The sequence below is a fragment of the Notolabrus celidotus genome, chromosome 19 (assembly GCF_009762535.1).
Source record: "Notolabrus celidotus isolate fNotCel1 chromosome 19, fNotCel1.pri, whole genome shotgun sequence".
NCBI lineage: Eukaryota > Metazoa > Chordata > Actinopteri > Labriformes > Labridae > Notolabrus > Notolabrus celidotus.
Window position 1 is genome coordinate 7,072,899 of NC_048290.1, and position 27,594 is coordinate 7,100,492.

At 41.2% G+C, this 27,594-nt stretch overlaps 1 protein-coding gene across 8 annotated transcripts in view; it reads right to left on the reverse strand.

The window, feature by feature from the left end:
• Window positions 1-3,741: 3,741 nt before the first annotated feature.
• The window catches only part of fibcd1 (fibrinogen C domain containing 1), a 237,168-nt gene continuing 213,315 nt past the window's right edge, over window positions 3,742-27,594 (reverse strand). For all 8 annotated transcript variants that reach the window (XM_034709573.1, XM_034709570.1, XM_034709572.1 and 5 more), the window contains 2 exons: window positions 13,147-13,326; window positions 3,742-7,518 (listed from right to left, as the gene is read on the reverse strand). In XM_034709573.1, the coding sequence (XP_034565464.1) occupies window positions 7,253-7,518; window positions 13,147-13,326 (446 nt within the window). In that variant the 3' untranslated portion in view covers window positions 3,742-7,252. The remainder of the gene's footprint in view (window positions 7,519-13,146; window positions 13,327-27,594) is intronic.

A 27,594-nucleotide genomic window follows, 5' to 3' on the forward strand; every position in this document is an offset into this window, starting at 1 on the left:
TGGTGTGCTCAAATTTTATAGCACAAACATCAGCAATAAGTATCACAACTGTGGTTACATCTTAGCTGTTAAAAGTAATAGATGTATCCTTGAGACATCCTCACTATCTTTACAGTCATAATCCATTTACATTCATTCAGATACTGCCTCCATTTCAACCATTTGTCATTGTGTTTGTCAAGCTAATCACTACTCTTTGAAGCATCTGTCTTATAATGTTATGATCACTTTAAAGCTACTGTGAGGAAAAGGTTGATTTTGCTGCCCCCATTAGACAAAGTGAGACCCCTCATCTCTTTGCTTACTTCACCCTGTACATGTTCTTTTAACAGGTAAATTAATCACTCACTGTAAATGTTTGCCGTGTTGTAAGTAAAACATAAAAAGGCTGTTTGTTCAGTATGCAGTCAGTTGTCTGGTCCGACATCTCCTCCCTCAGCAGCTGTGCTGCTACCAAAGTGGCCTCTCTGCTGAGCTGCTGCACACCTCATGTCTCAGCCACTCCTCTATCACCACTAATATAGTACTTCTTTTTGGTACATTGTCAAACATCAGCGTATCTCTATTGATTGTTTCTACAGCAGAAATGTAGAGATTGTATTTAAGGCATTTTAAGCTCTAATTCTGCTTACACCAGCTTTCACACCAATCTGCATGAACCATTGTTACTTTACTTTGGAGTCATGGTGTGGCTATCAAATGATACATTTGAAAAACACAATCACAGAATTTCAATAGATAATTGCAATTAATGGCATGTTTAAAATGTCATTAATCTGCATTTTCACAACAGTCCATAGTATCAATGTAAAGCAGTTCTAACCAGTATATAGGATATGAAGGAATGCATCTCAATAGTATTAATATGGTGTGCAGCTATTCTGAGATAAATGTTGGTTACTTACTGGCATCAAGTGATCCCTGGATAATTCCACAGTATCTGCACTTTTCAGGAGTTCCAGTTTGGTTGCTGTCTCTGTTTTATTCAGGTCCTGTACACATGAAGCTAATGTTCCCTAAAACAGTAAGGCAGGGTGCTCCTTGGACCTTGGTTCCTTGGTCTTCCACAATGTGAACAGCCCTGCAGTCAGTTGCCACCCATTTAGGAAGCACTGTAGTTAACTTCTTCGATCTGGTCTGCAGTTCCTCACACTCCCAAACAGTGCTCTGCAGGGTTCTGTGATGCAGGTACCTGCAGCTGTCATCAGCCTAATTAGCTGCACCTGTATGCTTAGCTCACAGGTGATACTAATCAGACTCTAAGTACCTACTAGGTGATGTTTTCATCCTGTTTGACACAAAGTGCAGATTACTTTTGACTTGTCAACACAGTTTATTATAGTGAAATGTGTTTTCAGAAATACTTTGAATGTAGCTTTTCCTCATGACTCCGTCTAACCCCTCCCCTCCTCCCTCGGAGCTCCTCCAAAACGACGCCCCCCCACTCACATGGACGAGCGCCGCTGATTCTCGACCATATGATCGTGACTGATTCAAAACCGGTCCTCACCAAAACATTATCATAGTGAAAGTTAAAAACACAAACAAACATGGCTGCTTATTCCTACAGTGTTGACGGTCAGTGAAGGCATCAGGAGAGGTGTAGAGTGTGCGAGTGGGAGAGAGGAGAGGAGAAGTTTTTCATTCATTCAAACATTGATTGTTGCTTTGTTGGTTGGCGTGATCACGGCCAACAGTGACCAGTTATTAAAGCTCAACGTGTTCACGAATCGGCTCGTCATCACTACAGCGTCCGGACGGACGCTACAATAAATATATCTTTTCTGTAGGACTTACTGAACGTCATTAATTATTCTGCTTGTTGGTGAGAGCTTTTTAGACTCTGATCCGGACTACAGTCCTGAGCAAAGCACCTCATCAGGTCAGAGGGGACAGGCCCGAGGACGAGCGAGAGGGGCAGTAAATAGAGTCAGGGGAAGTAGAGGCAGGAGACGGGGACTCGGAGGAGTGCACGCCGGGGAAATGTACGCGCAGGAGGAGGGCAGAGCGGCTGGACGGGATTTGATTGGTTTAAAATTTGGGGAGCCAAAAAACGGTGATTGGTTAGTGTTTTCCCAGGTTTACTCTGGCTGTAGATAGCAGTTTTTTTTCACTCATTTTTAGGAACACATCATCTAATGATTGCCATTAGGACATAATGATCATTTTAACCAGTATGACAAAAAGTGTATCTATCTAAATCTGATTACCAACCCCAGCTTTAATTTCCATGCTGCTTGGTACAGTGTGATGTTACAGTATTTTATTTAATAACATTTAACAGAACAGAATTGTTTAAATGGAATGTAATATTCATAAGTTTGTTTAAATTAGAATATAATCAGCTGGATATTAAATTAATTTAGGTTTTGTTCATTTAAAATAAGCCTTCTGTATTTAAAGCTGCTGTTGGTAGGAATGGTGTAAAAACGTTACTTTTCTTCTGCTGGGTTTGGAGTAAAGGTCATAATACCAATCGGTACTCACCTGTAAGTGAAGTAATTTGAGATTATGGTGAATCCTCTGTGTTTTCCAATGCCTTTGTATCAAGCAATGCTATTATTCCCCTCGTTCCCGTTATCATGGACTAATCAGAGCTACTCCCCAACCCTCTGCCCCGATTGGTCGAGCGGCGGCCCCACTACGTCGCCCTGGTTGGCTGGGAAGCCACTACTTCCTCATAGAACTAGCACAACAATCTTTTGAGGGCGGGGTTATAACAAGACTACTAACAGCAGCTTAAATAAAGAGTGGGTCCCTTTACACCAAGGCCACCATCTTTCACCTCCATGAATCTACTGTATCACAGAACGGACAAACTAGTAACATGTGCATCTTTTTATTCAGTGAGCTGACGTTTGAATAGAACCAGTTGGAAGAGGAAGAAGAAGTTTTTGAATCTTTAAAAATGGCGGATCAAACTTGTCATGCATCACAAGAGCTGCTTGTCCTTGAAGGCCACCGTCCATACACTGACGGGAGGGGTGAGCAGGGGAGCATTTGGGTGTAGAATCTGACCGCTAGATAGCATTTCTACACACTGTACCTTTAACTATGGTGTGCAGCAAGGGACCAAAAAAAGGGTGTTATAAAAATTAAGGTCATTCATTTTGGAGCTAACCACATTGTGATTATTGCACTAACCCTGACAGTCCTGGTTTATAGTTTTCATTTGACAGGTTAAATGCCTTTAAATGCTAATTTCCTGTCTTTATTAGGCTAAATCAAATCAAAACTTAAAATATAAATTGAGGGGAAAAATAAACCCTACACACTTCAGGGAGTTCCCCATTTATAAAATGTGAATGTTTATTAAATGTTGACAAGAACATTAAAACACAGTATCAAGATTCAGCAAAACAATCTATTGTACTTCACCAAAATGAAAAGAAAAAGAAAACAGAGTTAGTTCTGCGCTGGGACCGGAGGAAACGGGAGGACCGAGGGCGAGGGAGGAGGAGGAGGAGGAGGAGGAGGAGGAGGAGGAGGAGGAGGAAGAGGAGGAGGAGGAGAGCGGGGACAGGAGTCAGGCAAAAAAAAAAAGCAGAGCAATAAAGAGACAGGGAGTCTGGGGCTGGAAGGAGAAGAGAGGGGATGTTTTAGGAGCTGTGGAGTGAGGGGGAATTGGCAGCAGAGGCTAAGGCAATTAAGGAGGTACACAGTAAGAAAGATAGAAGGTTTGGGGACCTGGGGGATCGATGAGGAGTGTGCTGATGCACTGTAATGAGCGGGATAACTGGGAATGATTAGAGCCTTTTATTTCACCCATTCATCATCTCTTCCGTCGGAGACATGGCAAGCTGCAGCAGAGAGAGTGACTATAAAGGCATTCAATCAACAAAAACACACAGAGGGGCATGGCAAATAATACTTCACATTTAAATAACAAAGAGGGCAACATAGCATTATCAAATACAGTGAGCACAATGTGTTAAGGTGATCTTTAGGAGTGGCTACTCTGGGTTTTTTAGGGTACGAGCGCAGTTCAACACAGTACCAGAAGGTGGCGTCCACTCTTATGGGGGGTTCACAATCACAATAAGTAATAGTTCTTTATAATTATGTAAATCTCTCTGTTATCAACACAAACATTAGGGGGGAGGCAAGTTGTACATAAGCATCACATGACTTCAAAAATTCCACAGAGAGACGCACTCCCGCTCTGTTGTCTGGCCTCATGCACATGGGCATGTACAAACCGAAGCATGTGCATATATGTGTACACACACAGACATTGTAGACGCACACATGTGCACACACACTCACACAAATTTGCATCCACTCTCATACATGATCCAAATCTGTCCACTGATGCCTCCTTTTTTACATACAACTTGTTTTAAACATCCGACTTAGTCGTACTTCATTTTCTGTGCCATACTAACATCAGCAAGTACTCGTCACATGTGTCTGTGCTTTGATGTTGAAAAAGAGGCGGCGTCCGTCCACCGAAAGGCGTGACGTTCACAGCCGGAGTGCGGCGGAAACACAAGCCACAATCCTTCAAAGCACCGGTGTTGACAGAAAAAGTCACAGGTGTCCCAGCGTTAGAGGTATTTAGTTCAAGTTTCGTCAGCTTTGTGCTAAACGTTAGCGCTCCGTCAGCTTGGGGCGACACCTTTCAACAACACATTCAGAATTGCCGCCCAGCGCAGTGGGGCGTTCCAAAGCCTAGATGTCTTCTGTTTGTATGTCTGTCAAGGCAGCAAACGTGCCGAGAGGTTTGAAGTATCTCTCATGTTGTGCCTCCTTGAAAGAGTCATTGTTGTGCTGTGGGGTTTGAATGGGCGTGTGCTTGAAGGGAGAGTCACATTCCTCCTCTTTGCTCCGTCAGGTAGAGGAAGGGAAGAAAAAGTCCTGTAAATACATCTCATTTGAATTCTTCTTTTCTTTAAACAGGTGTATTTTTGTTAAGTTCATGTGCTTGAGTACTCTTTGTGTTTTAGCATAGTAAGAAAACAGAATCACATGCTCTAAAAGTCATACACACTGTACAATAAAATCTACAGATATTTTTAAAGCTTTTAGTACATCCAAAGAAACTCAATGAAACTCCGATCAAAGTTGATTCACCGACTTAAAACAAACGCAAAAAAAGACGGAAAAATAAGTATTTTCTGCCAACAGTTTTTTTTCTTTGTGCCATGTTTTTCTTTTTTTTTTTTGTTTGCTTGCAATTTTGCTTCCGCCATAACACAATATAGAACTCCTACTCAGAAGAAAAAGACAGTGTTTTTTTTGAGAGCATCAAATCTTATTTTACAGCAACTTCCTCGCTCCATTTGCAAGACAAGAGAAACCGTGTCGCACAAACATGTCCCAAAGTAATCATCTGGAAAAGAACAAAAAAAAAGAACAAAATGACGAAAAAATCAGAGAGAGAGGAAATGGGACAGGTCCGAGAAATTCAGATCAGTGTGGGGTAGGTAAGACACAGTCTGTTGATTGTTTATTCATTCTAGGTTCCCATCCTTCTTTTTCAATTGCATCTTCCCCTTTCTATGACATGTTCATTCATCCCAGGTTGTGTTATCTTTAACCACTTAAACAGAGAGTGAACATATGCTAACCATGCGTCATGTTTAGTCTGTCTGCGCTAAACATCGTAGTCAGTCGAGACGCTCTGCTGAACCTGTGACAGGAAATTGATACTGTTGGAGAACTCTTGTCTGTCTCCTTTTCCATCGTAGACACACGCACACACACGTGCGAACACACACAAACGCATGTACACAAAGTGCTGGGTTACCATCTGTGAGTGCTGCATCAGTTGGCCAGTACTCAGCTGGCAGGCAGATCAGACAAAGTGCCCAATATGCTCCCTAATGGCCCAAGTCAGATGAATGAGATCCTCCCGTTGTCTCTCTCTTTTTCTCATTTTCATCCCTTTTGCGCCTCCTCTTCCTCCACTTCGACTAATTTGCCTCTTGTCAAATTGTTTCCTCGTTCTCTCTTTCTCTGTCTCTCCTCTTAGTGTCTTGGGCTTCGTTGCCAATGTACCCTGGTGGATCTCATTTACAAAGATCAAGCGTGGAAATGTGAGGCTGTGAAATTCCTGAACAAAAAAAAGGGGACTGTACATAATTTCTAGAGGGTTCTTTCTCTGCTGAGCAACCCTCTCCATTCACAGATCGTACAGCAATGGGCAGTGAGACTGACCCACACTCTGATGGCCATGTCAGCACAGATGGGAGGTATTAATCAGTAAATGAACCACTAAGCCTCTCATGACTCTCTGTATAAAGGGCAGGTTTGCACAGTGCTTTTCTTGATATGAGTAAAAGTGACCCAACATATATCCATTCCAGGAGAGCACTTGGCAACACTGACAAGAAAACACTCCCATTAAACAGACAGAAACCTTGACCAATACTAGACTCATTAGTACATAGCCATCTGCCGCATTGGCTTGTTCAGAAATAACGTTCTTTTTTTTCCAGGAAGAAACCTTAAAAAGGACCAGATTAATTGCTGGACAACCATCTGCTGCATTGGTCAAATTGAAACAAAAAAACCTCTTTAATTAACTGGCAGAAACCTTCAACAACACCAGACAGATTTGCTGAATTAGAAACAACTTTCACCTGAAAGGTAGAAACCTTGAACAGACTCAATGGGGGACTGCCATCTGCCTTCTTGGCTAAATTCAAAAACAACTTTTATTTAACAGATAGAAACCTTGAACAGGACCAGACTCATTAGGGGACCAACATCTACGGCATTGGCGGGATTAGAAAAAACTTTAATTTAACTGGCAGAAACCTCGAACAAGACCAGATTCAACTGTGGATCTACATCTGCCACATTGGCTCAATTAGAGACAACTTCCTTAACAGGTATAAACTTGAACAGGAACAGACTCCTTGTTGGATAACTATTAGCTGCATCGGTTTAAGTGGAAAAAAACTTTCGTCTAACAGGTAGAAACCCTCAAACAGGACCGGACTCAGCGGTGGACAGCCATCTGCTGCAATAGTCGAATCAGAAAAAAAAGGGAAGATGGTGATGATATCTTAGTCCAGGCAAGGGGGAGGGGTATTGGAAGCTAGCATGAAAGGAGAAGCCAAATAATTGAGGAGGAGGAAGAGCGATAAAGGGGAGGAGACATGAGGAGGCAAACAGCAGAGTCAACTCAAAGAGGTACTGTACGTTTTAGTGAATGAACAATATCAAGACAAGTAACTCCGCCTAGCTGTCGGAAATCGTGGTTTGTAATGTTCCAAAAAAGTTTTTTCCTCTTCCTTTTTTCCCCTCATTTATTCTCTCCGTCGCGCGTAGGTCGTATCTTCATCTCGGAGAACTTGAGTGAGTACTGCCAGCCGGTCCAGGAGGACCACTCGATGCCATCGGCGTACGAGGTGTGCTGGCCGCGCAGGTACTGCCCATTCAGGTTGGATGTGTGGCAGTTGCGGTACCACCAGGCGCCGTGGTAGAAGGAGGCGCAGTTGTTCTCTGAGTGGTCGTAGTCCCGGTCCTTGGTGGTGAACTTCATCCCGTTGTGCTTCAGTAGGGAATCGCCTGGAGCAGGAAAAGAGACACATCATTTAGTGTGCAGTTGCAACATTAAGAGGGTATTTAGAGTCATGTTTCTTTAAAAGACTTGTTTATTTGCATCCGAGAAATCAGAAGATATAAGCTCTCATAAACAAGAGCAGCTGGGAGAATGAGGAAAATCAGACTTTGTGAGCATCAGATATTGCATCCCCTCTGTGTCTTTCATCAAAACATTCTTGGATGTGAAACCAACAACCAGTAATTAGACAAGCATCTTCAAAATGGAATATGACTTTCCGATAAATAATTTCTTTAAACAGACGGTAGAAAAAAATAAAAACAGAAGGAAAGAAAGCTCAACAGTTCTCTGCAGTGTTGCTTCTCAGGAGGGAGCGGGAAGTCAGTCAGCTTCTCGGCTGACCTTTTTACCGTCATCTTTTTAATAATGCTGATTTAATCAGGATGGCTGTCAAAATGAATTTAAAAAATGTGCAACAGAATAAATCCCATCTGTTGGTTTCATTATTTCTTGTAGCATCAATAAAGATTGTGTATTATTGTTACTGCCTTCTTATAGACAATGAAAAGCTATTCTTAGATGCAATGTGGGATTATCAAAATGCAACAAATTCTTATGTCCGAACTGTCAAGTATTACAGCTTGGCCCTTCTTCTAATATGAAAAAATACAAGTAGGTATCCTCTACTGTACAGGGCTTTACCGCCAATTCAACAAGTGATATGTAACCACTGACTGGAAATAACAGATGTAGTATCAGTGACGTCACTCGTTGGTTTCTGAAGAGGAGTTAGGAAACCAGACTGTGTGAGCCATTTAACCTATGTTGTTTTTGTTTTTTGTTTTGTTACCTGCACAATCACCACAAGGGGCACTTCAGGTAAACGGGTAGATAAATGCAACAAAAGGGGCAAAGGTGACGGACTGCACAGAGTTTTTACCGCTCTTCTTAGACCTCACTGGTTCCTCATCACGAATTTCACCGTCAAAGTAATTTGTCTGCAAGGGCGCAGGTTTGATTTTTACATTGGTCGGGACTCGACCTGACAACATGCTGCTTCCTGTTTTAGTCATTTCAAAGTAAAGTTTTTGGGATTACGTAACATGAGTTATATTATTTACATTTCTTCATCTTGCCTCAAGTCACAACTACAGCCATCAACGTTTTGGACTTTAGAAAACCGAGTGTTAACCATAGACTGTAAATAAAAATGGACAGTGTTGCTCCGCCTCTTCCCGTTGTACGATTCTGAAGCCAAAAAATCCCCCTCCTGGGCGCCGCCATTGTGCAGCCAGAGCCTGTGAAGCCACTGTAATAAGCTCCGCCCTACAGCGTAACGTCACAAGACGTTGTGTGTCCTTTGAAGTTTCACTCTACGGCGGCTGTGAATCAAAGGAAACCCGGAAGTAAAACCCCGTTTCTTAACCTCTAATAACTAACGAAAAAGAAACTTTTCAGGAAAAAGAGGCCTTGGACACAAAACAGTCAAATACTAACTACATATCACCACAGCATACGGATGTGAGAAACATTCTTACGACGTGTATTTATTTTTTAAAGTTTGACTGCTCGAATGGGGAGACAGATTTTTTGACCTATACTGCAGCAAGCAAGCAGTCACACCGCTGAAAGCCTCACCACCAGCCACCGGAACCTCTCCCTTGGTGTTAACACACTTTGAAGCAGGTAGAACTGAAGTAACAGATGAGAATACCTGCAGCACGAGCTGCAGAGCTCTGCTTCTGTTTGAGGAGCGTGGCTCTGCCCTCCTGAAGTGTCGTACCTGCAGCGCTGCCCCACAGTTTGGGAAGCACTGGCCTAGGGAGCTAAGTCAACCAAAAAACAGACCGGTCTCAAAGACTATTTGAGAGGCGGTGCCGAAGTGGGAAAGGATTTAACCCTTTATGTGTCGCATGAGGTGCATTTTTTTCCCCCTTCAACCTTAATATTGGTGGGGACATTTCAGCCATCGCTTGAGATTGGTAGGGACACGTCCTTACAGTCCATACGCAATTCTACGCCACTGGTTGTCTGTACCTGTTTTTCATTTGAATCATTAAATGGCAAGAAGTAATGCAACAATAACCTCGGATTGGACATTGGACTCCTTTAGAAGCGCGTCCTCACTCCCGCACCCAGACAGTGACTAAAATCAGGTCAGAACAGTCACTATGCAGACAATGGTGATCACCATTATCAGGAATACTGACTCAACCTTACAGTCCATTCATCTCACCACAGGCAAAGATGTCAGGCACAGACTTTCCCTTTTCATCCAGCCCGTCATATAATTTTAGCTACGTCAGGATGAGAGCGCACAGTCATGACCAATCATTGGAAGCCGGCCTTCATTCACTCATAAAGGACATGATCCAGGCCACAATCAGGGACCACGCCACAAATTGAATAAAGCTCTGGTACCAAACTAAGGTGTACTTATATTGTGTAAATAAGGTACAAACACAGTAAGTATAATTTAAACATCCATTTCACTATGCATAAATAGCACAACTTTAAAAGAAGTCAAAATGTATTATTGGTTTCAGATCTGGCGCTTGTTTGACCCGTTTATTGCCACTCCCAGCTAATGTTCTCACTTTTAACATTCCCTAACTGAGATGCTTCATCAAACAATGCACAAGACAACAGCTTTTAGTGATAAATCTGTAGGGGGACCTATGATATCATATTTTGATGTTGCTGGCCACTGACCAACTCACATAATTGATGTTGAGTAGCAGATAAGGTAATAAATGGCTGGAAGATGCATCGTCTTAATGCTCTTATTTATGATCACCATAGTCGGTCTGCACCACTGGAATCAAATTGCAAAGCTGAAAATGTTTCCTCACTTTATTTCTCACCAGTAAATTCTCTACATAGAAGACTTCTTTGCAGCCCTGCTGCTTTTAGAGGCTTACAAGGAAAAATGAAAGCAATGTTCTCTCAGATACAGCACCAGACCTTTAAGTCTTCGGCAAATGGATGTTCAAAGAGGTAATAATGTTCAATAAACTCCCCATACTTCCCCTTCACTCTGTCCTTTCCTTTCTTTCTAAAGCAGACTACACACTGTGAGCACAAGTGGATACAAGAAGGATGAAACTGCGAGCAGAATGAAAGAGCGCTCACAAGCCATCAGGTGACGGCTAACAGCTCGTCAGGGCATCAAACAGCCCTTAATTGCCCAGGATGTGGCCACCCGGCTCCTTACCCTCTCACTCTGTACACTGCTCTCTCAATTTGGCATTACCATGGTAACCAGCCAGCGGAAAAAAGGTAATGTGACAGGGATGTCCGATATTCATGTCATGTGTTGCTCATCATTGAGAGAAAATAGATGGTGGGGGTTAAAAAGAGGAAAAGAAATCGCTTAGCTGCAACAATTGGATAATGCCAAGCGAACTTAGAAAAAAGCAAAACAAAACAGAGGCACTTAAAGGCTCATTTGCAAGGCGCTGGGTGTCACCTTGGTGGCTGGGGGCTGGCAGCCTCCTCCTGATGCCCATTAAGATCCAGCTGCTTCTAGCCACAAATTACCACCTGTCAGCTGATCAGAGAGCAGCCACAACAGAGCAGAATACAACAGCTGATAATGATAATAACAGTAGCTCGGCTTGAGGGAAGCAGAGGTGTGACCATGGGCATGTTGATTGAGATTTAAAACACTAAGGCCCCTGAAAACTTGTTTTTTTTTGTTCAGAAAAAAGCTCATTTAGCAGTTCAGAACACTTCAGAGGACCATGTAGGCATGGCCAACTGTGTTCTGATTGACTTCTTTCACTCCGTACACTGCAACAGCAATGGCAAGTTTGAAAATGAATGTATGCTCCCCTAAAAGGTATTGTTACATCACCTTGAGTTACACAATTCTCTGCTTAATATAATAATTGGCAATTAGCATACATACGCAACCTTAGCTTAAATCCCCATTTTGTTCTGAAGGCTATGATTGTGATGTTTATTCAAGGCCCTGTCGTCAATCTCCTCCTGGATGCTCAAAAATACAACAATCAGCCGTGACATTATGGCCACTGACAGTTGAAGGGAATATTATTCATTATCTCTTTACAATGGTACCTTTCACTGTGTGGGCTCTATTAGGAAGCAAGAGAACATTGTGTCCTCAAAGTTGCGGAGCTGAAAGCAGGAAAAATGGACAGTCAAAGGACATATGTGAATTTCATCAGGGCTGTTGCCAGTCTGCAGAGGTCAGTACCAACCAAAAGTGGACTAAAGAACTCATTTTGTTAAAATTCTTGTTCTGATGGACAGGTGACAGGATACACACTGCATCAAACCGGTCAGGGTGCTGATTCTGACCCCTGTGCACTGCTGGTAGTGCCTACAATGGGCATGTGAGCATCAGAACTGGACCAATGGAAGACAGTGGCCTGGGGGAACATGACATTGAGATTAAGGCCTTGACTTGGGCACCAAATTCCTCAGATCTCAACCCATTCGAGCATCTGTGGTATCCATGTAAGACCCCACTTATGATTTACAGGACTTATAAGATCTTCTGCCAACGTCTTGGTGCCAGATACCACAACACACCTTCAGGTGGTCTTCAAGTCAGGGGTGTCTTAGCAGGAAGGGGGCCTATACAGTATCAGACAGATTGTTGGAGTTATTCAATATCCTTCATTGATCTCCCAGCATGGTCAACACTCACAAACATGGCTGTTAATGCTTAGCCTCCGGATGTTGCCAACACTGTGTGTAAACAGCCTAAAGCTGCTGTGTAACTTTTCCAATGACTAATTACATTATGAATATTTTATTAGAACCACATCCATTTCCCACAACAAAACAGGACATTTACAGAAACTTCAATAACATTGTTTTGAATTTATCTTGCAACTCTTTTCTTATACTTTTTAGGCGCTCTCTGTTTGTATACAACACCCTTGACTGCATCCTCAGAAGGCCATTGTTGATTCGGGTTTCCAGTGGCTCTAATTTTTCAAGGATTCAAATACCCAAAAGGGAGATGAGGTCAAAGATAAGCCAAGCTGCAGACAGGCAAAGAGAATTACTGGACTTTCTAACCACAAATCGTCCTTCCTCTTGGGTTTTACTTTTCCCTCTCTCCTCTTGTCCCTTAGATACCTTTACCCTCATTTTTATATACCTTTGCCTCACTTCCTCCTTTGCACCTGTCCCCTTCTTTCCTCCATCCTACTTTGTACCATCTCCTCCCCTCCTTCCTCTTCTCTCTTCCTCTCTTTTGTGCTCCATCTCTCATATCTGTCCCCATTCTCTCTGTGGTTTCACAGCAGCACTTCCCCAAAGGTTTCTTTAAATTGCTTCTTCATTTCAACGGCGGGTTTTTGTTTACGCTGCAGGTCAAGCAGTGCAATTAATTGGCGGTAATTTAATCAGGGTGACAGGTAGCTGGCTTGAATCTGATGGTTTGGGGAGCATAGACACAGACACTGGCAGTCCCTCTCTCTGGACAAACTACAATGCATTGCAGAAATGACATACTATAATTCTAATATAAGGTGCTAGAAGTTGGCTAGAAGTTTCACGCACTGCTGTGATTTGTGGGTACAAAATTAGGTTAAATATAGAAAAAAAGTGTCTACTAAGCAAAAGCAAAGTCTAACTAGATCACTGAGATTGCATACCTGCGTTGCCGGAATAGTCTCCCACAGTCAAAGGGTATCCGTCATCGTCTGGGTCCACGGAAAACAGGCCCACTCCGAAGGTACCATACTGTGCGTATGCGGTGCTATTTTCAAAGTCCTCCAAATCGATACGCAGCTCATAGTTGGCCTGGATGGACAGGGCATGGATCTGCTTCAGCCCTGCAAGACACAGACCAAAAACAATCCATTACAAAGTGCTCCTGTTGTTCTCCGCAAACAATTTTGCAGCTATTTCAGCCGCCTCTTGAAGCCATACTTTCTCAGGAAATAAGATGTAATGTGGTTTTTGTCCCATTTAGAATCGCACTCCTCTGCATGAGCCGGTTTCTTTTTCAACACAGAATCAAAGGCTTAGTGGGTGAAAAACAGAGGACTGTGTGCCATCAGGACGGAAAGGGCCAACTGATTCCAGTCAAACAAAGATTTTTCATTTACGCTTACATTCATTTGCAGCATGAGATTGAGATATAATGACACAGAAATGCTTACAAAGGTAGTGAAACAAGCGTGAACAGCATCATTTTCACATAGGATTCAATGTAGTTTGATTCATTGTAACAAAACCAAGTGGAAACTGGTGTTAAAAAAATAAAGCCAATGCTGGACATTATAAAGAAAACATCACAGAACCAGGAGTACTGTCTACTGCTCATTCACTGTCCATAATAACAAAATACACATTAATCAAATACAATTCAATTCAAAACCTTTATTTATTCTTGAAAAGACATTGAGGTTTTCCTCATTTCCAATGTCGTCGAGACCACAGGCACATTAGAAACAGCAAACAAACACACAATCATTCACAAAATAATAGATTAATTCAAACATATACAATTTGAGACACAGTGGTCAGAGATCAAAGTCTTAAATTCTGCAAAAGAGGGAATGGATGTCAGCTTTAAAGTCTGTTGGAGGATATTCAATGATTTAGGGGCATCAATTGAAAATGCTGATCGACCCTATTTGAGCAATACATTAAATCATCTTTGTAGAAATCCCTTCCATATGCATGCTTAAATGTAACTTTGTTTGCCAGTGTGGAATGATTTTCCCTCAGTCACATGTTGCAGCCCTCTTTCATTTACAACTGAGAGGTTTGGGATTAATAAATAACACATCATAGTTCTCACATTTTCCTCTTGGGTATCAACTTTGTTTAGAATGTTGTAAAGATATATATTTCTCTAAATCCCTCAGGAGTAACCTGATTCTGAAGATTCCCCTCTCTTTCTCACCCACATCTGCTTCATTTATTGACCCATGGTACGCCTTGCTTTGAGCTCCCCTGTTGCTCTACCCTGACTGTTAAAGATTGCGAATTTGTCTGTAATTGCTTTGAACTCTGCATGGCAAGGTGGAGCGTCCTGGATAAAGGAGACGCTGTAAAATTGAATCTGACCATGTACTACATGAGGGGTGAGAGTAAAAAATATTATGAGAGCAGATATTCAGAAGGTTACTTTTTCTATTTGAAAAGAGAAAACAATGGGAAGAGAAATGAAGGTTTGAAGGCTGATTTTTGTATAGTAGCATGGACCAGCAGGGTCTCACAAAGACACCTGGGGAGAATAATTGCTTTCTGAATCAACGTATTCTCATTCCCAAAATAGGAAGGTACTATTCCCTTCATATCTCACATGTGAAATTGATTATATGATTTTTCTGAGTACATCAAAGGTAGACCTGTAACACTTAAAAAGATCCTTCACTTGATACTGATCGTATCAGTTTAATACCACCAGAAAATTCAACAGCAAGGTCAACATTATCTGTGACTACCTGATCATGAAAATACAAAGAACATTGAGGTCAAGCGAAGCCAGTTCATAATCATATCAATGGACTTCAGCTTCATTCAAAGCACCATGACAGAATATGGATATTTCAGCCGTTCATGCAGCTCTCAGGTGATAATTTTAGCTCCTAAGAGGAAAGAAGAAAGTGTGTTTTGACGGCATATATTAATAAAAGCACTGAAATAAAGACTCTGTGCGCTAACTTAACAAAGTGCTGAGTGAGTCACCGGCAAAGAAAGTGGTGTTTACATGTGTCTGCTGTCATTGTCAGAGTTAATCAGTGACATTACCTTATTCTTAGTAGGTGCAATAAACTGTTTAACAAATGGACACCCTCTAGGCCTGAAAAACAAAGATTATGTGAAAGTGCTTTAATAGGAAATTATGAAATTTCAAACTTGAATATAGCAGATTTTGGGGATGTTCAGTGTAAATCTTTAAGTCAAACTCCCTCTGGGTTTGTTGATATCTGCTCTTTGTTTCCATATGTTTGCAAGGCAGACAGCACTGTTTTCTGTATGGTCCTAAGAAGGCTCATGAACCCGGTTGCATGCACAAATGTTTGAGCGTACACCAAGTGGCAACCTCCGGCCGCAAGAATTGAAGGCAATGAGGAAGTGTTAAAAACTGCAATTCATCGAGTGTCCCCTTGAGGCTGGCTCCAGAAGAACCAGAAACCGAAAACACACAAACTCAAAAAAGACGATCTTTACAGCAGAAATAAACATGTTTACAGCCTGGTACAAAAAATGAGTGTGGTCTAGATAGCTCATCTCTAGATCGGCACACACTGTACAGGGGGTTGATTTTTTCATAACACAGCAGTTTCGAAGGTATTAGGATTACGTGTTTTCCATTATGAGAGGCACAGCTGACTTGATTGACAGGCGGGAATACTGTAGCTGTTAACAAGGAGGCTCAAACCCCACCTCTTTACCTCTACAGCAGTTAGGCTGACTTCAGCATGTCCAATATGGTTCCTGCCGACAATTGGCTTCAAAACAGCTCTTCAGAAACAGATGGGTGACGTCACGGACACTACGTCTATATATTCAATGGCGTATACGCATGCCAGTTTACTCCTTTCTCTAGGCAGTAATGATTCCATCTTCCAGCTGTGGCATGGTGCTAATTCACATGGCAAAATTTAGTCCAAAGTGTCTGATAAGATAGTAACAAGCGACAAAAACCACATTGATGAAAAGTAACACCAATGTAGTAGTGCCAAAAACTGCAGTTCCTCAAGTGTCCACTTGAGGCTGGCTCCAAAAGCTAGTGAATCTCTAAAGAGCCCAATGTTAAAAGGCCAATTTTACAACAGAAATAAACATTTTACAGTGTTGCAAAAAACAGGTTTGGTCTGAAAAGCTCTTTTTTTTGCATTTATGACAACTGTAAAGGCTGATTTATACTTCTGCGTCTCCCCTACGCAGCAGGGGCTGACGCGGACATGAGCCCCACATACTTGTGCGTTGATGTGTCCGTGTCGCGCAGCAATTCTCCCCCGATACGCCTGAGGGCAGTGCGGTCTCTCTGATAGCCGGTCGCCTGCTTCCGGTCCTGCTACGATCTCTGTTTACTTTTCCACATCGATTCAGAGCGTGTTCTGTTAATCTACAGCTGATACATGTTGCTGTTTATCATACAGACATGATTACATGAAGAATAGAGAGGAGGAGATGAAATACACGGCCGATGTGTGGCCGATGTCCGGGATCCCGGAAGTGCTGTGAATGCGGGAAAGACAAAGCCGTCGAGCGGACCAATCACAGAGCTTGCAGTCCGTGTCGGCTCTACGCGTAGTTACATTTTGGAGGAGGTGCACGTCAGCTACGTGCGTAGGCCTCTGCGTAGGTACGGGAGCTACGCGGACCTACGGCGTAGGCTACGCCGTCGATTAGACGCAGAAGTATAAATCAGCCTTAAGGGGTATACTTTCTTATAACTCAACCATTTGATTATATTAAAGCCTCTGGGAACATTATTTAGAATATTAAGAATACATATTGGATATCAAAATGTGTCAGGAAGCATAAACGAAAATCTGAGTAAAAAGAAACACATAATTATTAGAAAACCTTGTTTAAAAACAGCTTATTTTCCAGTTAAAACCATTTCTCAGGACTGTAGTCGTGGCAGATAACATTTTGATTGACATACTGTATGTCAATCAAACTAAACCAACAGTCAGAACACAACATGGCACAGCACAGCACAGCACAGCACAGAGAGAGTGCAGTCTGGCCCTGCATGTTTGAGCCGTCTGACTCCAACCAGAGAAAGAAACTCCAGTCTCTGAAAATTATTCATTTCAAATGGCCTCTGAGTGCTGAGTTAGAAAATAATAATATCATTTATTACTTTTATTACTGGAGCAGCAAAGGCTGAAGTGCAGGAAAGCAGGACACGGCTCAGTGTGCCCGATGAAGCCGTTTGGCTAGGCCCTGAGCTTTTTGGGCAAAGTTGGTGAGCTGGTCCTGGGGGAAATAACAAGGCATATGTGGGACTGCTTTTGGTAGACTCAGTCACATTAGAAAATAATCTTCACTGTTGGATGTGCAGCAAGGATCCGGGGAGCAATAGTCAGACCCTTAATTGTGTCTCTAATTCCTTATGAGTACAATTCTACAAAGCAAAGTAACGCAGTGTGCATATCTATCTGTCTCTGCTGCTTCAGATTCAAACCTGCCACAAGTTATCGAATGCCCTGAACGGATCTTTTAATTGTTGCTCGATCCTTTCGCAAGTGTGCGTCAGACAGAAAGTGCCCGGAGGGAAAAGGTTTTCCCATCCCTTCTTCCTTGCCCCCTCCTGTGTTGGGAGCCATGGTGCTTCTCCAGGGCAACCTTCCATCTCCTGGGTTGATCAAAGGTAGAAGAAGAAGACGAAGAAGAAGAGTGTGTCAGGCTGAGATGAGCAGGAGGAGGAAAGCACTCAACCTGGGTGACTAAATACGAGGCAGGAAGACGAACAAAAGTTAAGTCAGCCTCAAGACTCTGTTAGCAGCCTTCCTGTGCTCTAACAAATGCACTCTATACAGTGGCAGTGTTTACTTGAGAGACAGAAAATAAACAGGTTTGAGAGCGTGCACTGATTGAGAAGCTTCAAAGGCTTCACGCTTAAGAATGGAGGTTGGATTTAGAGCATGTGGAGGAAGCAACAGAGTAAAACCGCTGCTGGTTCAAGGTTTTCTCCATTTTTGCTTTTGCAAAATGGAATATAGATTTAAAGAAGTTGAATAATGGAGTTTACCTTACTGTTGACACTTAAAAAATAATAAATATACAAAAGAAAGGGGCTCGAAGGCTATAAATTGTATCAGTAATCACACTTTAAGCATAATAGCATTACAAAATCAAACATATGAAAACTCTGCCACCTTAGATGGACTTCTTTTACTCTTCAAGTATAAGTTTATGAACTAAAAATTGGGCTAAATTAGTCCCAAGAAGTTATTCAGTTGTTTATTATTGATGTTGTATAATTACTTCATTGAGTGTACTTGATGAAGTACCGTAGTTTACTTGAAGAATACTTAGTTGCAAGAGCTGTCTTAGTTTTCTTTGGTATGGCTCAACCAAAAGATTAAGTACAGGTAAAGCTGAATATACTGTGAATCCAGAAAAGAAGCTGTATAAGACTTAGTCTGTTTTTGGGGATGCTAAAAGGTAAAGGTTTTAATTGTCTGCCTGTGTGGCTCATTGCATTCACCAAAGTCCAAAACGTGCAGTTTCTGTGCAGCTCTTTGTAGTTCCATCTGTTTTTGCCATGTGGAGTTTGCAATCCAGCTAAATACCAGTACAGAAGTTAAGCTCAGCCAATGGTAAATTTGATAACTGAAAGGTATCGTCCCACTGCCGCCAACCAATTTGCTTAGAGTCGTGCCACCAACCTCTGCTGTTCCCTTGTCTTACTTGGAAGTCTTTTAACCAAGCCAGCAACCCACAAGACTTATTTACTTAACAGTAAATCACCATTTTCTTCATACTGTATGCATAAGTATAACATGATGAGGTAGCTGTTGAATAACAGTCGCAGCTATCCTAAGTGTTAAGATGTATCCCAGCATGCTTTGGTAGCAAACTGTCTTGGAATACACAGTCAATGAGGGCGAATGAGGACAAGTTTTCAATTGTGTGTAGTGGGTGATGTTGGCAGCTGTACATGACTGTGATGAAGCTTTAGCTTGATTCTAGCGCCATCTTCAGGGTAGTAATACAATTAGATATCGTATTGCAGTAAGTTTTTACTAGGGGGGTTAAAACACACATAGAGCTGAGTCAAAGAGACTTCAATCAAATTAAAGAAAACAGACACGAAACACTCACAAAACAGGCTTTGGCAGAGTTACGGGACTAGTTGAGTGAAAAGAAAATACCAGGGTGGACACAACCTGTCAGCTTTGTTTTGGGAACATGTCTCACCCTGTCAGTGTTCTATTTGGGATAACCACCTGCTCACTATCCCTTACATGTTGGTCATATAGGTTGCAAGACGCAGCTCACTTTTTAGATGAGAAAATACATTGAAAGTGTGTCTTCTACAACTCATTTTACGGTACTTTGAATGTTCTGTATACCTGTCAGTATAAGCAAACTATATTTTTGTATAATTCAGAAGCTGATCTGTGCCAGTTACTTACCCAAGGTTGTACTCAAGGCAAACAAAAAAGAGAAAGAAGAAATTCGTGCAGGGTTAACACATCTTGGAATCAACTTAAAAGCAGGAGCTCTATGTTTTAATGCAACTGAACACCTCGGATGGCCATCATCATCATCTCAAATAAAGCTCAACGTCTTTTCTTAAAAGCTCAAACTGACTGAGCCTAATTTGAATTCCATGGTTGTAGAGAATTGCACTCTGAGAGCGCCTTTTCTGGAGTAGAGGGCTAATTTGATGACAAACACAGCTGAAAGAATCCATTATTATTCAGACACACAAGCTCTAAGTCTGGGCACAGACACTCACTTGGATTTAATCTGGCTCCATGGGAGGTTGATCCTTCTTATCTATTTCATCAGAGGGAGTGAAGCATCACAAAACCACAGCCAGGTAACTACATGCATTGGTTTATCATGAGTTCTTATGGAGGAGTGTGAATATTCGTGCACGTATGCAGGAAACACACTTGCACATGCTTTTAGAGAAACAAAATAGTTTCTTTCGCAGAACTAGATTTCATGTCACAGCCTCCTTTGAGAAAAAGTATCAATCCACATAAACACCTCAGGGAAAAGTACCCTGGAGTGATTTGACAAACTTCAAAAGAGAGACTTAGTCTGTTTTCTCATACAGGGAAAAAAAAAAAGAAAAGAAAAATAAAATACTAGATGCAACACAACTCTATTTAAAGACTCTGCGGCATCCGACTGTATTTACATAACTTTAATTCAGTCCCTAATTAAAGCCCCAGAGAATCTCAGCGAGACTTTAATTCAGAATAATTAAAGAGGAAGACAAGTGGAATAACAACAGAGATTTCTTTTGGTTGGAATCTAAATGCTCAGGTGTAACTCCTTGTTAATTAAATGCTATTGTTAGAGGTTATTTAAAATGGGGTTCTAATGCAGGGGAGGATTTTGAGGTGTTTTGCTTCAATATTAACATGCTGATTGCTCCGTTGGGGGAGAGGCATTGCTCTCTTCTCGCTGATTTGCCATTTAAGGGAAGCTCAGAGAGTGAAGAAAAACTTCGGTCCTCCTACGCGCTTTAGATCTGCAATTAGGGTTGGCTTTCTTATACTCCCCCTCTTCTGACTGGTTTTCATCCTGAGCACACTGTTTCTCATTAGGTTTGTTTTTGTTTTCAGTGTACTGTCAACCTTTTTTTTAACTCAACTTCTATAATAATAATAGTGATAAAAGTAATGAAGATAATACTTATTATTCTAATTGTTATTATGTGCTACAGATATAAAAACAAGGTCTCTAAAAACCCAAGCTGTCTATTTCCACGCTCTTAATTCAAGCTGTTTTGGTTGTTTAAAGAACATTTGACTACAGCACCATTTAAAGTACAATCTGGTCTGTGACAACTCGGTGAAGCCGAATTAATTTTTGTAGTGTTTTGTAGATCAGATAGCGCTCATTTCACTTTGAAATGCAGGAAGTTGCTGAAATAAAAAAACACCAACACTAAATGTAGGGTGTAGAGCTCTGACATTCAGCTTGATTCATCGAGGGGAGGATTAGAAACCAATTTAAGCAGGCAACTGCCCGAGGAACTTTGATGCTCAGGGGGCTTTGAAGATGGTCAAGGGTCTTGTGTGGGGATAAAAACTAAGGCTGGGGATTAGTCAGACTTTATTTTAAATAAACATTTTGACATTCAAATAAACTGAACTTTTAGAAAAATCAAGACAACAGCTTAATTTTGTCTTGTAACAGCCAACAATAATTAACCAATGCTGCAAACTATCCTTGATAATGTAGTTATTCTGCTCATGGATGCTAGCAGAGGGTCGCTGGACATCAAAAGAACATTTTACTTTGAACCGAATTCTTAGTTACATTGCAGATGATGGCAAATTGATGTTGTAACATTGTACAGAAGCACAATGTATTGTTACATATCTGCTTGCCTTCCAAGCAGCAGCCACTAGGACTGATTAATACGGCCAAAGAAGATGTACAAAAAACTGCAGTTCCTTGAGTGTCCACTAGAGGGTGGCTCCAAAAGCCAAAGAATCCCCATCTCAATCTATACTATAATTCCCATTTTTACAGCAGAGCTCTTGTTATCTTGTTGGTACCAAAAACATTTTATATATCTCTATACCTCATGTCTTTATTCATAACTGTTACGGATGGGGGAGATTTTTTATCACAAGGTGTTATGTATTATGTATAATTGGGGGTGTGGCTGATTTGACCGACAGGTGAGTGTGTTGTAGCAGCAAAGCTATGGACTCCACCTCTTTGTCAGTTTAGCCAGAGGTAAGCTGGAGTTAGCATATCCAATATGGTAACTACTTTCATGTTCAGTCTGTACAGCCCCCTCATTTTTAACCATCTTGCTTTGATCTACTCATATGATACCAGGTTATGCTGCCAATCGTTCGCCTGAGTACATGTAAATGTAGGCAGTAAATCAGGTTGGTTCATACTGAATTCAGCACAAGCAGGGACGTCTAATATTCCTATTAAGATATTTATAGTCTTAATATTGACCAGGATAATCATGACTTAGATTTCTGCCAAATCTAGCAGCTTGAGGCCAAAGTGGTTCCTGATTAATTGACTTTGGAACTTTCGAATTAATACTTCTCATCCCCTTCGAGGTGAATGTTCTTAACCAAGCCTGATTAACATGCAGCAAAATGGAGCAAGAGTATTGGTTTATTAATTTGTGTTGAGGGGCTCATAGGGGGCCCACAGCTAAGTGTTGCCCTTGGGCCCTGAAACAGGGAAATCCAGTCCTGCTTTGAGTAACTTTTTGCTTTTTTTTTTTACAGTGACTAAAAATTCAATTTAATATAACAAAGGGCTGTCGTAGTGCTGTCAAAGACTGGAAATTATAAATGCTTTAAATGCGAAACTTTTCTCCACCAGTAAATCACAATATTACACTAGCAGCTCTGGCACAAGGCGCAGTTACTCAATGTCATCTAAAGAGAGGATAAATAATATAGGAAAAATCTGCATCTCATTTCCAACGATCAATGTGTTTACTGGTAGGGAATCTCATATGGAGTGTCTGATTAACAAACACATTGATGGTGCGAAAATCTTTAAGCATTCTTTGGCATTAAATCATCCAGGTCATTACAGCATCCTTTACAACATTTCCTATAGTCTCAAAAGAGCTGAGAGGCTAAAAAGTGCTAGCCAATGCTTATAAAGACAACAAACCCACTACAAATTAAACATATACCATGTTCCTTATTAGGAATATTAGCATGTGTTGAATAAAAAAGGGAAAGCGGAATCATTATCCCCACTTACACACAAGAAAAGCACGCTGGTGTTACATTTCTAATCCATGTGGGAGCTAACTGTTGGTCTTCTTTGAATAAATCAATAAAGAATGATGATAAAAATGAAATATATCTGCAATTACCTCATTAAATTGGGTTACGGTGATCCATAACTCATTTTCACAGCTCTGAGGTTTACAGGGAAGAGGATAAATTTAGCTTGTTTAGAAACAAGAAGACGGTAATTTTTCATTTCTATATTTTATTCATTTTGAGACGGCATGTTTTGTTCGAAGGAAACAAAAGCAAATAAAGCTCAATCCTTCCTGATAATGATTAAACTATTACATATGGAGACACATGTGCCTTAAGTGCAATTCTACAGTTAATGAGAGTGACATCAATGATTTGATTAAAAATGTAGAGGACCTACGTGAGATGTGTCCGTGATGACGCTAAAAGGCACATATATTAATGATTTATTTGCTTTTATTTGAAAAGTATGTAGGGAGGGATTGTATCGGATGCTTTTAGGGGACGAGTTGCAATCGTAGTGCAGCACTACAGGGCATAAAGGAAAAGAATAAAAAAACAGATCTCCAAACCCAACAGAGAAATGATTACACTTCTCTCTTGCCGCTTGTGACATTTCTCTGAGTTAATTATTCATCATGCTTTTTCTCCCTCTGTTGCTGGGGGGCAGCTCCTGAGACTGTTTCAGCTGAAAAAGAGAAAAGGAGCAGCACTCTTCCATCTCCTCCCGCCATAACTCAACCCCTCCCTCATTTTTTTTTGTCCTCTCTTTTCTCTCCCTCATGCTACCTCTTTTCTGTCAGGCTGCTTTATTCTACAGATTGTGGACCGGGAGGGGGTTAGAGAGGTATTTCCGAGGACAGGCTCCGTGCCCTTTTGTCGTTTTGGGAGTGAGGGCTGGTTGAGGAGGTCTGCGAACACGCGACGTGCTGTCGTGAGCGCTCGGGGAATAGAAATAGACTTGCTACAGTCGGTTCTACCCTTGTCATGAAAAGATAGGAGCACGGGGAGAAAAACAGAGACAGGTGTGCTGAACTCTCTGGCTTCGAACTCCCCCAGAGCCAACGGTGACATTTTGTGGGACAAAAAAGCCGAAAGAATCTTAAGATTAGCTGTCACACCTCTGACTTTTCTATAATGTTTGCAAGTCTTCACCTGCAAATTCCAAATCGAGACAGAGGGTGTGATCCAGTAGTCTTTATACTTAGGAAGGTTCCTAACTCTGTGAAGTATTCACCGTCAGCCATGATAAGAGCTGTTTGAATTCTCTTACTGCTAAAGGAAGGCGCTGCGTGGTACCTTTCTAATCTCCTTTGGCATTAGGAGAAGCAGTACAAAGTCTAGTGAAAGAAAAGAAGATAACCTCCTACAAATCTCTGAAGCAGCGACAGTCAAAGTAATTAAATGTTCGACATTAATTTCATTCAGTCAAACTGTTTGATATTCAAATGGTTTAAATAAGGGGAAAGGAGAATTAGACAAAGTATTTGTCATATGATTAACCTGTGGCAAAGATTGAGTTACTTCTTTATAAATCAGTCTTCCAAGCTTTATTTGTTCCTCACCTTTCATATTTTGTGACTGATTTCAACCATTTCCTGGCTAACGTGAAAGCGTGATAGTGTTAAACCATGCAAATCTTTAGCTAACGGTTCTTCCTAGCTTGCTCAAGGTGATGTTAGCTACAAACTGGCTGATGTTAAAACTCTTTTGATGAGTTTTATACTTGTGATGAAACATTTCCTTACCAATGCTAGTGTTCAAGTGTGGAAATTCTTAGCTACTGGTTATATTAGCTTACTGACAGCAAGGCTACTGTGAGAAGTTTTTAGCTAGTGATGAAGCATTTCCTTGCTAACGTAACTAACAGTGATGCTAGCTTTGATTTAGCTGAATGTTAAGCCTACTGTGAGAAGTTTTTAGCTAGTGATGAACTGTTTTCTTGCTAATGTTTCAGTTTCATAGTGTTAAACAGTGCAAATTGTTATCTAGCTATTAGCTAACTACCTACTTATGAGCGGGACATGATTTGCAAATAATAAGGCTTTTTGTTTTGTCCATTCATCAAGACTGACCCAAAATGAATATTCCGCTTCAAGTTAATTATTGATACTTAACTGTGGGTAAATAATGATCGATTATGCATTTGACTTTAACTATACATTTACTTTTCAGTTACTAATTAATTTAGAAGCTTCCCACCCTAAGTGTGACGTCAGCAGAAAGTGGCGTACGAACATGGCGAATGCAGTCTCTCCTAATGAATTCTCCCTTTCCCCATTGTTTTACTTTTATATCACTTTCTGTAAAGTTTGAGACAAAGGTAGAGGTAATATTTTGAACTGTTCAACTTCTTTCAGTGACTTCTCAAAGTTTTCTATTTCTCATAAGAGGAGGATTCATAGTGTTACATAATCGAAAGCCGGCTGAGGGACTCTTTGATGATGGCTATAGGAAGAGATAGATTTAATACATATAAATTTTTGGGCTGAATGCTATAAACTATTAGCTTCTGATCTGTCTCGTACAAATGTAAAGAACACGGACAGAGCAAATCCTTTAAAAGCCTACCCACTCACATTTTCCTTCGAATGGCGAATGTTCAGCCAAGCTTTAGATCAAATAAGAAATGGCTGCTCGGATTGTCCCTTTTTTGATGCTTGTTGAGAAACCAAACAAGAGTTTGGAGGATGCACTTTTTTTTGCTGGTGTGCTTGCACCTATGCATATAGGAGGCTGTTTCTGGTTACATTCAAAAGCATTCTAGGCTGAATGCAGAATATGAACATTTCAGCTGTATTATTTGTTCAGCAGAAATCGTTCTCTGCCGTTCCCCGGGCTGAGTCTAACTTGGGAATAATGATCTTGGGAATGTTTGCTCTCTTTGCCCACAGCATCCTCATTACTGCTCTCAGGAGTCACTTGCTTCATCTTCGGAAAAAAAAGAGGGATACATTTTGCAGTATACATTATTAAAACACATTGTTTCCCTTTGAATCCTTGTGGGCTTCTAAAGAGACAATAGCTCATTGAGGCGCATAATTTAGACCTGCAGCAATGAACTGAATTAAATCCAAGCATTTAAATGGGAGTTGTGTCACAGTGCGACGAATGGCCCCTCCATTCAGCATGACTTCAGGTGAGATGGTGCGGCTCTGTAGCTCTGATTAATAGTATGTTGGATAACAGTACGATGAAGAAGGATTGTACAACTAAACTGTGACTGTTTCATTTTGGTACCCTACTGAACACAACATTACACATTGTGCTATTTCTAAAGTCAAGCTTGGGCTTCTGTTCATTAGTATTTAAGCTGTATTATCACAAAGAGCAGACAGCGACTGAAAGTAAAGCCACTTTTGCAGTGGTCCTGTGAATCTATTAAATGAGAGTCAGTCAAAGAGAGACATTATTATGGTGCTGCACTAACGCAAGGTATAATTAAATGTTAATCCACCACGAAACACGTGTACACTGTGCTTTAAAATTCTCTTTTCCCATCAGGGGCTGCTCTGACTGCAATAAAATTATTTTAAGTGGCAGGGAGTGTTTTGTAAAAATATTGTAGCTGCCCTCAATGCCTCCAGTAAGCATAATAAAAATCAGCAGGATGACCTATTACCTCAGTGATTTGAAAGATTTTAGTCTTTTCTGAGTATGGCATATATTAGTAGAAATGCTCTTATAAAATTGAAGCCTCCCAAGCAGATCCACGTGTGGTTATACAACCTGGAGTTTCATTTAAGTGAGTAAATGTGTGGACATAAATTATCCATATTCAGTGATTACCAGTGCTTTGAGTGGAGAAAAACAAGTGCTGGTAGTCCCTACTTGTTGGCGTGTGTAACATGCGGCCAGTGCCAGTAAATCAACAGTATTAACTTCTGATTTTTACAACATACACTCATTGAAAAACTACTGCAGTGTCACACAAATAAAGAACCTCCATGCATCACCATGTTCCTCTCCTACTTTCCATCCATGCTATGTCGCATTAATTTTACATTACTCCCCAGCAAAAACAGACAAGCAAGCGTCATGTAACGCCTGCAAAGGAACACAAGCTTCATGTAGTGTGCAGCGGGTAATGTATTCTAGGTGCTATTATGAATTGCTAAGAGAAAGTGAGGAGAGGAGAGGGCATGAAAGGGTACTGGCAGCTGGTGAAAAGTCTGACTCTGTTAAGGGGTGAAATTTACAAGTGGCGACACTACATACTGGAGTGTACTGGTCCACTTAATCCACCGCTGATTACACGCCATTTTCAAAAACACCCACCCTGGTAGTAAACACTGAAACTGTCCAATTAAAAAGCAAATGAAAGAAGATTTTCAACATTACATTGGCACAAGTTACATCAAAACAGTCACTTTCACTTTCTAAAATGATCTTTTTGGGCAATTTTCGCCTTTAATGGACAGGACAGCTGAAGAGAGACAGGTAATGTGGGTAGCAGAGAGTCAGGGAGGACATGCAGGGAGTGGTCGAGGCTGGAATGGAACCTGCAACCTTTGCGACGAGGGCTATGGCCTCTATATGGGGAGCGCGCTTAGACTGCTAGTCCAACGGCCCCCCACTTTCACTTTCTATAGGTATTTGTTTAAGCACAACTAAAGCTAGCATCAGACGTTTTCAATTGACAAAAACTTCAATCAGCCTTTTAAACAACTGCACAAAATG